The sequence below is a fragment of the Mastigoproctus giganteus genome, chromosome 9 (assembly GCF_048544385.1).
Source record: "Mastigoproctus giganteus isolate SK-2022 chromosome 9, ASM4854438v1, whole genome shotgun sequence".
Taxonomy (NCBI): Eukaryota; Metazoa; Arthropoda; class Arachnida; order Uropygi; family Thelyphonidae; genus Mastigoproctus; species Mastigoproctus giganteus.
Window position 1 is genome coordinate 173,105,455 of NC_143583.1, and position 16,070 is coordinate 173,121,524.

At 40.3% G+C, this 16,070-nt stretch overlaps 1 protein-coding gene across 1 annotated transcript in view; it reads left to right on the top strand.

Annotated features, from left to right (window-relative positions):
• Nucleotides 1-16,070, top strand: part of Arms (Ankyrin repeat-rich membrane spanning) — a 680,132-nt gene that overhangs the window by 539,228 nt on the left and 124,834 nt on the right. Inside the window, exon 20 of the mRNA XM_090381558.1 lies at nucleotides 1,421-1,586. Within this exon, the coding sequence (XP_090237684.1) occupies nucleotides 1,421-1,586 (166 nt within the window). The remainder of the gene's footprint in view (nucleotides 1-1,420; nucleotides 1,587-16,070) is intronic.

Here is a 16,070-nt window from a genome sequence, read left to right on the forward strand (position 1 = left end):
TTGAAAATTGCTCTTGCTCTGGAAAACAGGATCCAATCTTGGGTTGTGCCAGAGATTTTCTATTGTCTGTGAAGGTACTGCTTATTGTGGAAACTGTGTGCAAAATCTTTGGTCTACCAAGCTCAAATCCTCAGAGAAATGCATACCGTTTTGGCTGACGCATAGAGGGTGACTGTATCTTGTTAGGTCAACTGTGAGGTCAACTTGCTGTCTCGAGGCACTTTTTGGAATTAAGAAAATTCTGAGAAAGTATGATTTTCTTTTCCACAGTATTATGGCAATTAAAGCTTGGCATAGGTAGTACAAGAAGTAATGCAATTGGGTCATGATCTGATTTGAAAGACATTTCTGGTGGAATATCGACTCTGCAAGTTCCACAACATAGAATCAGGTCGAGACGATTAGTGCCTTTCGTTGGCTCCTCATTGATAATTGTAAACTTTAATGGACAGAGATTGTTCATTAGTTGTTGAAGGAGAGGGCTCAGATGCAGCGGAAGTTTAAAATCGCCACAGAGAATGTGAGTAGCAAAGGGTGTAACTTATTATCCGGCAGGTAGCATCGTCAATTGTTGAAATATCTGGAACTGGGGGGGGGGGGTATATTGCCGCTAAATTGATTAAACAGGCATTAAACTTCACAGTCACGACTATTGCTTCATAAAACTAGGAGTTGCTATTGTCTAAGCTATTAAAAAAAAACTATGTATATGATGCTCTTGTTTTATTTCCGTATGAATTCATCTGTAAACAGTTAATTTTTTTAAAGCACTGCAGCTTTAAGCATTGTATTGGTCTAGTAAGAGAGTTTTGCTGCCAAAAGAAATTTTTCTAGGGAAGAAAAGCACCTCTTCATGAAAGGTGAAGCAACAGACACTTCATCAATGCATCTAAAGTTAACCCAGTCTTTTTTAGTTGTTATAAGCTTTTATCCCATAAATAGCTGTATTAATATAGGAAAAAAAAAAAAAAAAAATAGATAGATTCAAAAATCACACTGAACTTCTAACAGAATTAGTCACCTAATATTGGTGGAAAAGTTGGAAGATTATTATGATGGGACACTAATTTAAGTGAAATTAAATATTTTTAAGAAACCTAATTTTAAAAATCTCTCTCTCTGCAGGGGTTGTACGCGCGCGCGCACACACACACACACACAATAGTGGGCAATTTTTTGTCCACTATTATATATTTAACAACATATTTTTATGAAATATATTTGTGAAAAATAATTTTAAATTAAAAGGTAAGTAGTTTGTTCTAAAATTAAAACAAACATTTCCAGATATTTTATTCATTTTCAATATATATATTTTTAATTTCTTTTATTAACTTCTTTTCTGAATGTTTTATCCCTCACTGTACTTGTAAATAGTTCTTAACATCATTAATATATTTTGTTTTCTTCCCTCGTGTAGGTAGGTTGTTAAAGGCATTCAACATTGATTTTAACTGGTATCACTTAGCCTCTTGGGTGAACATTACAGAGCAGTGGCCTTACCGAACATCCTGGGTTATTTTATATTACGAATTTCATGAAAATGATTTAGATGATTCAACTTCTCTGAAAACTGTTTATGAAAAGTAAGGAAAGTATATATATGTATACCTTGTTTTTTTTTCCCCTAAAACATATATACAATAAAGATTGAATTCGGTGGGACAACTTATGATGTTACCAGCAGCAAATTCAAAATGGGAAGCATTCAAAGAATTAATCTTGGAAGCTACTAGGCTTTTCATACCAACTAAGAAATATTGTTCAAGATTTAAGCCTAAATAGATGTCAGATGAACTAATTAGACATGTGGCAGAGAAGAAAAATGCATGGGATACATATAAATGAACAGGTGACACAGGAAGCTATGAATAGCATTAGTAGAGGCATTTGATGCAAGAAAGCAAGCTTATGCAGCATCAGCAAAAAAATAAAAATAAATAAATAAAAAATAACCCCTTCCACTTCACCCCTCTGTTCGTTCGAAATACCTGTCCAGCTGAGCCTTAAACTTATTTAGACTATTAACTTCCACGACAAGGGATGGAAGTCTGTTCCACCAACCAACCACCCTCGGCTAATGGCATATTTCCGTACGTCTATCCTACATCTGTCTTTCCTCAATTTGAATTTATGCCCTCTCAGGCGATTATTCTGAGCAAGAGGAAGAATCCCATCAGCATTGAGCATGCTCAAACCATTCAAGGCTTTATACACCTCTATCAGATTACCTCGCTGGTGCCTAGTCTCCAGACACTGCAATTTGCAAAACTTAAGCCTTTCTTCGTAAGAGCACCCCTTTGTTCCATTCACTAATCTTGTTGCCCTTCTCTGTACTCGTTCCAGCAGCTCTACATCCTTCTTGAAATGAGGCCTCCAGGCCTGTATATAGTACACTAGGTGTGGCCTGACCATTGCCTTATACAAGGGAATAATCACCTCCTTATCCCTGCTAGAAAAATTCCTCTATATCATTGACAATACACCATGAGCTACTCTTGCAGCCCGTCTGCACTGCTCAGAGAACTTCATATCTGCCTGCACAACCACCCCCAGGTACCTTTCATTCTCTACCACTGTCAGTGTAGTACCACAGAGTTGATACGTTGCTCTGGGGTTGCTGTTTCCTATATGTAGTACTTTATATTTGTCAATGTTAAACTTCATTTGCCACCTCTCAGCCCATCTGCTCAACCTTTCCAGATCCTGTTGCAGCAGCATAGTGTCAATAGTGTCCTTGACAACCCTGCCAACCTTCATATCGTCTGCAAACTTGGACATTAAGCTTGATATACCATCATCAATATCATTTATAAATACAGAAAACAATAATGGACCCAATACTGACCCCTGAGGGACTCCACTAATAACATTAGTCCACGATGAGCAGTGTCCATTGATTACCACTCTCTGTCTTCTCCTCCTCAACCACCCCTTTATCCATAGGAGCAATTTGCCTCCAATGCTACACTGCTCCAATTTGTGCAGCAGTCTTCCATGTGCAACAGTATCAAAAGCATTTCTAAGATCCAAGTATATAATATCAAAGTTATTCCCTGCATCCAATTCTTTTCTGACTGCATCATAGTATCCAATAAAATTGGTCAGGCAAGACTTCCCCTTAACAAAACCATGCTGTGTCCGAGCTATAACTGAAGTCTTGTCTAGATGATCCTGCAGTCCTTCTTTAACCAGTGCCTCCATTAATTTTCCGGGAACAGAAGTTAAATTCACAGGTCTATATTTATTTGTGTCAGTCTTTGATCCTCCTTTGTGAATTGGGGTCACATTTGCACATCTCCAGTCCATGGGTACTTCCCCTGAGTTCAAGGAAGCTCTCATAATTATGGCTAAGGGTTTGCTTACTTCCTTTGCTGCCTCCTTTAATATAACTGGATAGATCCCATCCACCCCAGGTGCCTTTCTTGTGTTTATCTTCAACAATTTCTCTTCCACTTTACTCTCAGTTATTACAAGATTCTCTAGCTTACTGCCAGAGTTGAATACGCCTCTGGCATTCCCCTTCCTGAATAACTCCTCATGTGTGAATGTCGATGCAAAATATTCATTTAGTTTGTTAGCTACCTGAGCAGGATCATCATGAACAGTTGACTCATCAATATCAAGTGGACCAATCTGATTCATCCCCTTCCTTCTAGAGTTTACATAAGTAAAGAACTCTTTGCTGTTTTTCTTTGCATCCCTTGCCAAAGATTTCTCGTAATCTGCCTTCGCCTGCCTAACCTCCTTTCTAACTTGGTTACAGGTCAACTTTCGTCTATCATAGGTTTCTGTGTCACGTGTTAATTTGTATGTATCCCATGCATTTTTCTTCTCTGCCATATGTCTCATTAGTCCATTTGACATCCATTTAGGCTTAAACCTTGAAAAATATTTCTTAGTTCGTATGTAAAGCCTAGTAGCTTCCAAGATAAGTTCTTTGAATGCTTCCCACTTTGAATTTGCTGTTGGTAACATCATCATTTGGTCCCACTGTATAGAATTTAAATACTGTCTCAGTCCATTGTAGTCGCCTTTACGAAAGCAATAACCCTTCCCTTTACCCCTAATGGTAGTTACCTCTTCAAGTAAATCCCACTTCAGCACACTGTGATCACTGCCACCTAGTGGTTCATTTATCTGCAGATTCTTAATGCATGAAGAATCACTACTGATAATCAAATCAAGAGTATTACTCCCTTAGTTGCCTTCCGAACGTGCTGATGTAGAAAACAATCATCCAATAAATCCACAAAAGCCTTGCTAGTGTGTGAGTGACCAGCTCCCAAATTCCAGTCAATATCTGGGAAATTAAAATCCCCCATTAAAAGACTCTCTGATTTACTGGCCCACTCTATTTCCCTGTACAGTTTCTTATTATACTCATCAGAGTAATTAGGCCTATAGCACACTCCTACTCTCAATTTTGATCTCCCAATGCTTATGTCACACTAAACCAAACTAACTCGACACTGTACTGTCCAGCGATGTTGACTAGCTTCACTTCCTTGGATTTTATGTATTTCTTAACTAATAGCATAACTCCTCCTCCCTTCCTATCCTGTCTATCCTTTCTGTAGACATTGTACTCCCCAAATTCCAGTTCTGCATTCCTTATATCTGTGTGACACCATGTCTCTGAAATCCCAACAATATCTGCCTTTGATGTTTTAAGCAATACCTCAAATTCATCAAATTTATTATATGATAGATATAAACTGGTCTGTAACCAAGAGTCAAAGAAGGTTAGGCAGGCAAAGGCAGATTATGAGAAATCTTGGGCAGAGGATGCAAAGAAAAACAGCAAAGAGTTCTTTACTTATGTAAACTCTAGAAGTAAGGGGATGAATCAGATTGGTCACATGATATCGATGGTTCCACTGTTGATGATCCTGCTCATGTAGCTAACAAACTAAATGAATATTTTGCATCTACGTTCACACGTGAAGAGTTATTCGGGAAGGGGAATGCCAGACGTGTATTAAACTCTGGCAGTAAGCTAGATAATCTTTTAATAACTGAGAGTAAAGTGGAGTCATAATTGTTGAAGGTAAACATAAGAAAGGCACCTGGGATGGATGGAATCTATCCAGTTAAATTAAAGGAGGCAGCAAAGGAAGTAAGCAAACCCTTAGCCATAATTATGAGAGCTTCCTTAGACTCAGGGGCGGTACCCATGGACTGGAGATGTGTAAATGTGACCCCAATCCATAAAGGAAGATCAAAGTGAGACACAAGTAATTACAGACCTGTAAGTTTCACTTCTGTTCCAGGGAAATTAATGGAAGCACTGGTTAAAGATGCATTGCAGGATCATCTAGACAAGACTTCGGTTATAGCTCGGACACAGCATGGGTTTGTTAAGAGAAAGTCTTGTCTGACTAATTTGATTGGATACTATGATGTAGTCACAAAGGAACTGGATGCAAAGAATAATTTTGATATCATATATTTGGATCTTAGAAAGGCTTTTGATACTGTTGCAGATGGAAGATAAATTGGAGCAGTGTGGCATTGGAGGCAAATTGCTGCTATGGATAATGGGATGGTTGAGTGGGAGAAGACAGAGTGGTAATCAATGGACTCTTCGTGGACTAATGTTATAAATGGAGTCCCCCAGGGTTCAGTGTTAGTTCCATTGTTATTTTCTGTATTCATTAATGATATTGATGATGATATATCAGGCTTAATGTCCAAGTTTGCAGACGATATGAAGGTCGGCAGGTTTGTTAATGACTCTAATGACAGTATGCTGCTGAAATAGGATCTAGAAAAGTTGAGCAGATGGGCTGAGAGATGGCAACTGAAGTTTAGCATTGGCAAATGTAAAGTACTGCATATGGGAAGCAGTAACCCCACATAACGTATCAACTGTGTGGTACTACACTGACAGTGGTAGAGAATGAAAAGGACCTGGGGGTAGTTGTGCAGGCAGATATGAAGTTTTCTGAGCAGTGCAGCAGTCTGCAAGAGTAGCTCATGGTGTCTTGTCAATGATATACAGGAATTTTTCTAGCAGGGATAAGGAGGTGATTATCCCCTTGTTATAAGGCAATGGTCAGGCCACAACTTGAGTACTGTATGCAGGTCTGGAGGCCTCATTTTAAGAAGGGTATAGAGGTGTTGGAATGAGTACAGAGGGGGGAAACAAGATTAGTGAATGGAACAAAGGGTTGCTATTACGAAGAAAGGCTTAAGTTTTGCAAATTACAGTGTCTGGAGACTAGGCACCTGCGAGGTGATCTGATTGAGGTGTATAAAGCCTTGAATAGTTTGAGCAAACTCAATGCTGATGGGATTCTTCCTCTTGCTCAGAATAACCGCCTGAGAGGGTAAATTCAAATTGAGGAAAGACAGTTGTAGGATAGATGTACGGAAGTTTGTCTTTAGCCAGTGGGTGGTTGATTGCTGGAAGATACTTCCATCTGTCTTTGTAGAAGTTGATAGGTTAAATAGATTCAAGGCAAACCTAGAGAAACATTTGGAGCGAGTGGATGTGTGAAATTAGAAGTTTTTTTTTTTTTTTTTTTGGGTGATGCTAAATAAGCTTGCTATCTTGTAACATAAGGTGCCGAAGCTAATAGAAGAAGGAAAGTAAATTAAAGGAAAGAATTTTAAGAACCTAAAAGATTTATTAAATTATATGAAATTAAAGGCTGAATCAAAGAGTCAATTAGGAGTAGAGAAGCTGAAAGGGAAAGTAAAATATATGATAAGTAAAGAAAAATAGGGAGCATCAAATTGAGGGTGGGAAGATAATAAAATAACTAAGGGAAAGAAAAAGTTTAATGCAAACTAAAGAAGGCTGGTGCATAAGGCTATTTTATTATCATCCAACCTCAGTTTGATGCTCACTATTTTTCTTTACTTATTAATCATATATTTTACTTTCCCTTTCAGCTTCTCTACTTCTCTTATGAGGAAAATTATCATTTGGATGGGGTGGGAGGACTGTAGCTAAAATTGCATTCAGAGAATTCACTCTTGAAAGATTGAGTTATTTTGCTCCAGAGACATGACCTAAATACCACTGTAAGCCCCCTTGACGTGGGCACCTGTATGTGGTGAGGGGACCTCCCAGTGATGCTGCTGGCCTTCCAGATTAGCATCACTGGGATCTAATGGCCAGATGTCTGTTCCAGGGTTACATCATTGGAATCTGGCGTGTGCAGCCGTGTGCCACGACCCGTGGAAACTTGGAAAGGGGAATCCTGGTGGTTGAGGGGCTCAGCCTTAATACACCACTTCAGCCCCTGCTTCGACAAGATGGGTGATCATGGACCGGCCCGACTGGGATCAATCGGCGGGTGGTTCTTACTGCTAGGGTCAACTGTGTTCCAATAAGTCTCCCTCCCTTTGGTCCTGGGATGGGATCAAGGCTTACTGGAAACGAAGGTATGGTGCTCCTAAGCGAACATGGTGTCCCATTCGTGTACACAGTACCTGCTAGTTCACGAGTGGGTGTCCCCTTGTAGGGCTCTGTAGTTGGTGAGGTACTTAGGGCATTTAAAATTTTTATCTTACTCCTATGAGTAATATAAATCCTACTTTGTCTTGTGCCCCAACAAGGCCCCTACCTAATCGATCACCAAATGATAATGACACCAATTCTGTTAAAAGAGCCAGAACTGAGGAGAAAACACCATCTGTGACACCTCTTTTCCTCATTCTCCATTCCACTGTAGAGCAGCCAATTGGAAAAATGTCACCCTTTTTTATCCAGAAAGGATGGCAGGATCACCTAAATCCATAAAACAACTGTGTTCTGGAGATATTTTAGTCGAAGCATCAAATACAATGCATGCGGAAAAAGTTTTGAAAGCCACATCTATCGGAGGAATACCCATCATCGTAACCCCCCTCACAAAGCCGACCGGGCTAGCCGGGTGGGTAAAGTGCCTGCCTGGCAACCCAAAGGTCGAGGGTTCGAATCCTGATTCGGCCTTGGATCAGAGTACTACAAAAACCTTGGGAGGTGCATTATGGCCACAGAAGCTGATGCACCAAAAAAAAAACACCCCTCACAAAACTCTGAACTCATCATGAGGTGTCATATCAGAGTGGAATCTTCACATTTCTGAAGAAGAGATCTGCTCTGAATTAAAAGAACAAGGAGTGACAGCTGTAAAGCAAATATCCATGCGAAAGGCTAGGAATCTTGTCCCTACCTGAGTTCTCATCCTAACATTTAACACCCCCACTGCCTCCAAGTTCCATCAAGGCAGGGTACTTAAACTGCCCAGTGAGGATTTACGTTCCAAACTCCCTGAGGTGTTTTAAATGTCAAAGGTACGGCCACTCACAGTTTGTCCTGGTAACCCTGCCTGCGCTCCATGTGGTGCTAAAGATCACGAGAGCAAGGAATGTCTAGCTCCTAAGCCTAATTGTACTAACTGCCAAGGAGAGCACCCTGCATACTCTTGAGCATGCCAGCGGTGGAAGGATGAAAAGGAGATTCAAAAATTAAAAACGGAGCTGAATACCTCCTACCCAGAGGCCAGAAAACGCATCCAACCAATAAATAGCAGGAATCCTTCATATGCCTAGAAAGTTTCTGGTAAGAGTACCATCAGGACCCAAACTAATATGACTGTTCCCCCAAGGGACTCTTTCACTCTCATTGCTCGCTGTTTATTGAATTCACTAAAGCCCACCCAAAAATCACAGTCAGCTGCCACTCCAATATCGGTACCTCCAATACTCCAGCATTATCAACAGCGAGCACTAAATTAACATCACAGAAAACTGAAAATCACAGAAAACATCACAGAAAACTTCAGGGCAAGAAATGGATGTCGAAACCAAGGAGGTACATGATGAGTTAGTCTTGGAACTCTTTGCGGAGGAAGAAATGGACACGGGACAGCATCTATACTTCCCCAGGAAAGAAGTCCAAGACTGACAAAATTAAGCCCTCAGCACCTCGGAAGCCGCCTGATGGACCCACCAAGCCCAAATGAGGGCTAAATTCCTACAGTGGAATTGCCGTGGATTCCAGCAAAATATTGATGACATCAAGGCACTCCTGCAAAAGCACAAACCAGCTTGCTTTTGCATACAGGAGACTTATTTAAAGGCAAATGATGACCACGCCATGCATAATATTACCATCATTCTTAAGGATAGAATTGTGGATGGCCCTGCTCATGGAGGAGTCACAATCCACGTCGGCAACCAGATCCCATTTCAGCCTTTGCAGCTTACAACTACCATTGAGGCTATAGCAATTCGTGTTATGGTGGGGTTCTTATTAACTGTCTGCTCTGTTTGTTTGCCACCTGGGATTAACATCCCCCCAGAAAGACCTTGATGATCTTATCATGCGATTGCCTTCCCCTTGTTTAATTCTTGGGGATTCAATGGACATAACACTCTGTGGGGTAGTGCTAACATCAATGGAAGGGGACGAGTCATAGAGCATATGCTCACTGACAATGACCTCTCTCTCTTCTAAATGTGGGAACAAACACCTTCTTCCACATGCCTACCCGTACATTCTTTGCCATTGATCTTTCTATCTGCTCCCCCTTCTCTCCTTTCTTCACTTACTTGGGAGGGGGAAGAAAACCCATATGGAAGTGATCACTTCCCCGTGATAACCACCCTAACTAGTGGTAGACCGTGTCTGCCATTTAGTTTACTGCGGTGGAAGATTGATCAGGCTGACTGGAATGCCTTTTAACAAATGGCAAATCTTGACATCGCTACAGTCAGTCAGGAGCTAATCAATGATGCAGTAATGTATGTCACAGAAATGATTTTCCAAGCAGCTGCAATTGCAATCCCAAAATCATCCAGCCGGTTCCCACTATTTCCCAAACCTTGGTGGAATTCAGAATGCACAGCAGCAAAAAAAAAAAAAAAAATACAAAGCCTGGAGGATATTCTGCCGATATCCCACAACTGGAAATTTAATATCATTTAAACATTCACGTGTGAAAGCACGTTATGTACGACATCAGAGCCAATGGAAATCTTGGATCCATTTTACATCATCCATAACTCAGGCTGCTAGCTCAAAAGTAGTCTGGGATAAGATCCAGAAAATGAAGGGAAAATATCCACCATGCCCTTCTGTGATCCCCGAGCACAATGGATGTCTAATTGCAGATTGAACTGCAGTTGCAAATACTCTAGGGGAAAGATTTGCAAAAATCTCTGCAATAACATCTTTTCCTGCAGAGTTTTTGGCCCTGAAAAAACTTCTATTCAAAACGGCTTGAACCATATAACAAGCCCTTTTCACAGGAAGAGTTAAATGCAGCACTCTTTCTCACACATGAAAGTGTTGTGGGGCCCGATGACGTCCACTATAAAATGTTAAAACACCTCTCACCACAATCTAAGGATCACCTTTTAATTTTGGTGACTCTGTAGCCAGGTGGGAAGGAGCAGCAGTGCATAGCACACGCTTCTTGATTAGACCGGAGTTTGAGCCCGTCACCACCAAATATGGAGGATGCGGTAAAGTCAGGGAATGACCACCGCATATCCCGTAGCAATATGGCCTTAGTTGCTAATGCTCCTAAAAACCAAACAACAAACAATCTTTTAATTTTGTTTAACAGAATTTTTCTTAACAAACAATTTCCGGATTCCTGGCGAAAGGCTATTGTTCTTTCTTTCCCAAAACCAGGAAAGGATCCTAGAAATCCAAGTAACTCTCGTCCTATCACTCTGACAAGCTGTTTGTTCAAAGGCTTGGAAAGAATGGTTAATGCACGCCTTGTATGGTATTTGGAAATAAATGGTTAGCTTTCCAGGACTCAGTGCAGCTTCCAAAGAAATAGACCCACTCTTGGATCATTTAATCCAATTGGAAACGTGCATTTGTGATGCTTTTTTTAAATCCAAGCATCTGGTAGCAGTTTTGTTTGATCTTGAAAAAGCATACGACACAGCCTGGTGATTTTGAATATTACAAGATCTCCTCTATAACTGTGGTTTCAGGGGTAACCTCCCTCACTTTATTAAAAACTTTCTTTCGAATCACCGATTTCAAGTCCATTTAGGATCCACCCCTCTGACGAGTGTTCTCTCAGGAAGAGGGAGTCCTGCAAGGATCAATTCTAAGTGTCACGCTTTTCGCAATCAAAATAAACTATCACAGAACGACTTCCACACACAGGGAAAAATGCACTCTACGTTGATGATTTTACTGTATTTTGTCATTCATGCAAGACGAGGGTCATTGAAAGGCAACTGCAGAAAACCATTGATCAGCTTACAGCTTGGTCTTTGGCTAATGGGTTCAGATTTTCATCTCAGAAGACTGTTTGTGTACACTTCTGTTGCAAACGCAATCTCCATCCTGACCCCAGAATTAAGGCTCGGGCAAAACAACATCCCAGTTATAGCAGAATTCAAATTCCTTGGACTTATTTTCGACAAGAAGCTGACATTTCTACAACATATTTGTCAGCTTAGGACAAGGTGCGTTAAAGGGCTTAATATCCTTCGTGCCCTTTCCTCAACTTCGTGGGGCGCAGATCCTACTACCCTTCTTCATCTCTACCTAGCAGTTGTCCATTCCAAACTTGATGATGGGTCTCAGGTTTATGGTTCTGCTAGAGATAGTGTACTTCAGTGGTTAGATCCAGTGCACCCTCGGGTCATCCAGATAGCCACTGGAGTATTTCACACATCTCCTGTCCAAAGCCTTTTCGTCGAAGCAAATGAACCATCTCTGTCTTTTCAACATAAGCAGTTATCCTTGCAGTACACCTTTAAATTGAAATCCCTGCCCAATCATCCCACGTGGACATCCGTTTTTGCCCCACGTTGGGAAAACCTCTACAACAAACCTTTTGGTATTCGGATCCAAGGGCTCTTGAATGAACTAGACATGAGAGTCGACAATGTTGCCCAGTCACCGATGCAATTTCTTCCACCCTGGCATGCCTATTTTCCAATTTGTGACTTCTCCCTTAAGAACTGGGAGAAGGCTACTACACTGTCATCTGTCTACCAACAACTCTTTGCATCACATAGACAGCAGTATTTTGACTTCTGCCAGTCTATACAGACGGCTCAAAATCAGAATGTCATGTGGGATCTGCTGTTGTGTTTCCTCACAAAATATTATCCAATAAGATCCCACAAGAAACTAGTATTTATACTGCAGAGTTGCGTGCAATAGAAACAGCCCTAAATCACATTAAAATTAGCGATTACCAAAGATATATGATTTATAATGATTCATTGAGACTTTTACAGGCTCTAGTATGGATGAGGTATAACCCTCATCCGATCCTGTCCCGGATCTGGTAGACCCTTTTTTCTCTCATGGAATTAGAATTTGACATTCGCTTTTGCTGGATCCCAAGCCACATTGAGATCCAGGGAAACTAATTAGCTGATACCGCTGTCAAATCAGCCATTTCCCTGGATAATCATTGCCTGTCAGTCCCCTTTACAGACTACAGGTAAATAATATGCTCTAAAAGAATCTTGCCATTGGGAATGGCAAGATTCTTTTAGAATCTTCTTATATAATGTCCTGTTTTTATAGAAGCACGACGCTTATGCCACTTTTAATAATCTGACTGAACCATTTACATTCAGTTAGATTATAGGTGACAACAACATGTCTGACATTTTTAACTTTTACATTCTATTAATTTATATACAAAGATTTAAGTTTTATATTTTGTATGGGTTTACTTAACTTTATACCTTTTTTACATAATAGCTTGTCATGGTAGCCTAGGTATAGGCTTTCAAAATGTTTAGCATTCCGTTTAAATTTGACTTGGCGCATTATGACCTTAGCTGCCAGTGCACCATATCAAAAAACCAAATCAAACTACTGTAAGCACAGTACTCTTGCCATTATGACCCACTTCTAAGTATGTAGTCACTTATATATTTAACCTTACCTTAAAAGTAGTATGCATGGTCAAACCTACTTATGCGGATAATCACTTCCATGTATAAGAAGAGAAACTGTTTCAATACATTGCCTCTGTAGTTCCACTTCTTGCATGAAAATGCTTTCAGTATGGCACATATTAAATATAAACTAAAGTAGGAGTTTTTCTAGTGAACACGCTGACTTTTAAATATACCCATACGAAAATCATAACCCCAAGTACCAACCACTTAGCAAGATTAAGAATCAGACATACAAACATTACACACCATTATTTTCTTAGGTCAGAAGACCCTGCACTCTGCACAATGCTACACTAACAATCAAGCATATTCTAATAAAATGACCAATTGTACAAGGGAACAAAAGGTCACCTTCTAACTGCCACCTACATTATATGAACCGCTCACACTTATCACAATATTAGGACACAAATATAATGTCACAGACGTTTTACACTTTTTAAAACACATAAATGTATGCCATCTTATATAGCCTAAAGAAAATGCAAAAGTGAATAAACTAAAGCAAGAAACTAAATAAAAACAAACTAATGCCAAAAGAAAAGAGAAGAAAAAAACAGAGGTCACTTAACACATGAAAAGCAAAATGAATTTGTATATTAAAAATAAAAAATTATAACAATTTTTTGGTCCTTGAGGTTGTCACAGACATTCTCTCAGATAGGCCAGACAAGCTGTACTTGCTACCTGGGAATCTAAAACGTTGATGGAACTGATATTCGAGTGACATTCAAGTCAAGTAGACACAATTTCGGGGAAGTCCAGATGGTCTGTGACAGTCAAAAATCCTCTACTTGTACCTTCACGATGGTGGGACTGTTAGTAATCCTGGGTATAACCTCAATGCACAAGCATACTGTGGGTGACCACCCAAGTGTGAACCAACATATGCAGAGGTTGAGGTGTGGCACCCACACCACATGGAGGAATGCCGCCCCTCTGTGTTACCAGGCAATACTAGGTGGTAGATGACTCTCATCAACTGGTGCAATACCACCGCTTTGCTTATTGAAGGCTTGAAGTGGTGGAACCCATGTTTAGTCTCCAGAGCTAGGTTCCGGTCAACTCTTCCCCATTTCTTCCACCATGCAGTATTACTGATGGCGAGGTTATGACGAACATCATGGCGAGATCCAATCTTCCTTACATTTCGAGGGTACAGCTCTAAAACGGTATTTGTAGGCTGCTAGTTAGTATACACCAGACTGAACCTATAGGTAACTCTTTAGGAGGCTTCCGGATCAGCTATTGTATATAATCTTGCTAACTTTTCCTCTACTCTGGCAGATAGTGACTGGAGGGAGTCCGAATAGTGTGTGTATGCAGGGGGCATTGTCGAGGCCATGTTCTGTCAAGGATCTGGGTATATTCTTACCATGTGTATACGCCGTATTCAAAAATTTCATTACTTCATACAGCATTAACCCCCCCCACCCACTTTTTCTTACTATTTAATACACCATGAATTGTCAAACTAATAGAGTAAGCTTATCTGCGAAAAGATCTAAACCTCCAAAACACTTCCTAGTTAATTTCAAAAATTTATGTGGTCTCAATTCTAATCTCAACGATGTCCATTTCCACTTGCAGTCTGCCAAACCCCATGTACTTTTTCTGACAGAATCTCAGTTATCGGTTGATTCAACTACTGCTCATCTCAGAAGCCCAAATTATTCACTGTATGATTCCTTTCGCCTCAAAGGTGGTACTTGTGCATATGTCCGTTCTGATATTCCCTGTCAGAGACTTGGCAATTTCGAATCTCCTCTCTTTGATCTTCTCTGGCTTAAAATCTCTCTACCTCATTGTGTAAAATTCATCTGTTGTCTCTACCGTTCTCCCAACTTCACTAATCACTTGGAGCTCTTTGACTTTCTCCAGTCCAACTTTCTTAACAGTGAGGTAATTTTTCTTGGTGACTTTAATGTTCACAACTCCAGCTGGCTTCCATTTTCTAGTCACACCAACCCAACTGGTCGGGATGCTGAGGCTTTTGCAATTACTAATGATTTTGCACAGATTATTCATTTACCTACAAGAATACCGGACAATTCTAATCATACAGCCAACAAGCTTGATCTTTTTCTCACAAACTACCCTTCTAAGTACACGGTTGAAGTTAGTAGTCCTTTAGGCACCTCAGATCACAACTTGGTGATTGTCTCTTCTCCAATGGAGCTTTGATCTTTTTCTCACAAACAACCCTTCTAAGTACACGGTCGAAGTGAGTGGTCTTTTAGGCACCTCAGATCACAACTTGGTGATTGTCTCTTCTCCAGTGGAGCCTTTTCCCAACTTCGTATTGTTTGCCATTACAAGAATGCAAAATGGGATGACCTGCGAGATTTCTTTTCGCTAACCAGATTACTGTTTCAGAACTTCTGATGTCAACGTTTGCTCAGATCGTGTCAGTGAAATTATTCTGGTAGGAATGGAATCCTTTATTCCACACTCCACTTTAAAATCTCGTCCTTTATCTAAACCTTGGTTTTCCAATAAATGTGCTAAGGCTGTTCAAGAGAAGAATGTTGCATATTGTAATTGGCTTGTTTCCTATTCTTCAGTTTCATTTTCTGCCTACACCAAAGCTTGCAACAATTGTAAAGCAGTTATTAATCAGTCCAATCTAGATTTTGAACAGGCTAAGAGTAGAAAACTTGCTTCTTGCCCTAATGGTAGCCGAGCATTCTGGTCTCTTGCCAAAGCTATTGGCCGCAACTTTTACCCATCTCTGTCAAAATCAGATGGTTCTATTGTCACTGCAGTACTTTAGGATGCTAGCAGGTGAGAATAAAGCTCACCTGATAGCATCCTATTTTTCTTCCAACTCCTGTATTAATGATCTTGGTAAAACACCTCCCACCATTCCCAACACGCTCCATTCAATGCAGCCCGTCACCCCCAAATACAGAGGATGCGGAAAGGTCAGGGAATGACCACCGCATATACCCGGAGCAATATGGCCTTAGTTGCTAATGCTCCTAAAAAGCAAATAACAAACAAACCATTCAATGCCTCCTGTGGTCTTCCATCAAAAGGATGTCAGAAGGATTTTGATGAATCGATGCTAAGGAAGCTCCAGGTCCTGATGGTATTTCTCCACTTGTTCTCAAAACCTGTGCTCCTGAACTTACTCCTGTTATTTGCTTCCTTTTTTCACTTTCTTATTCCAAAGC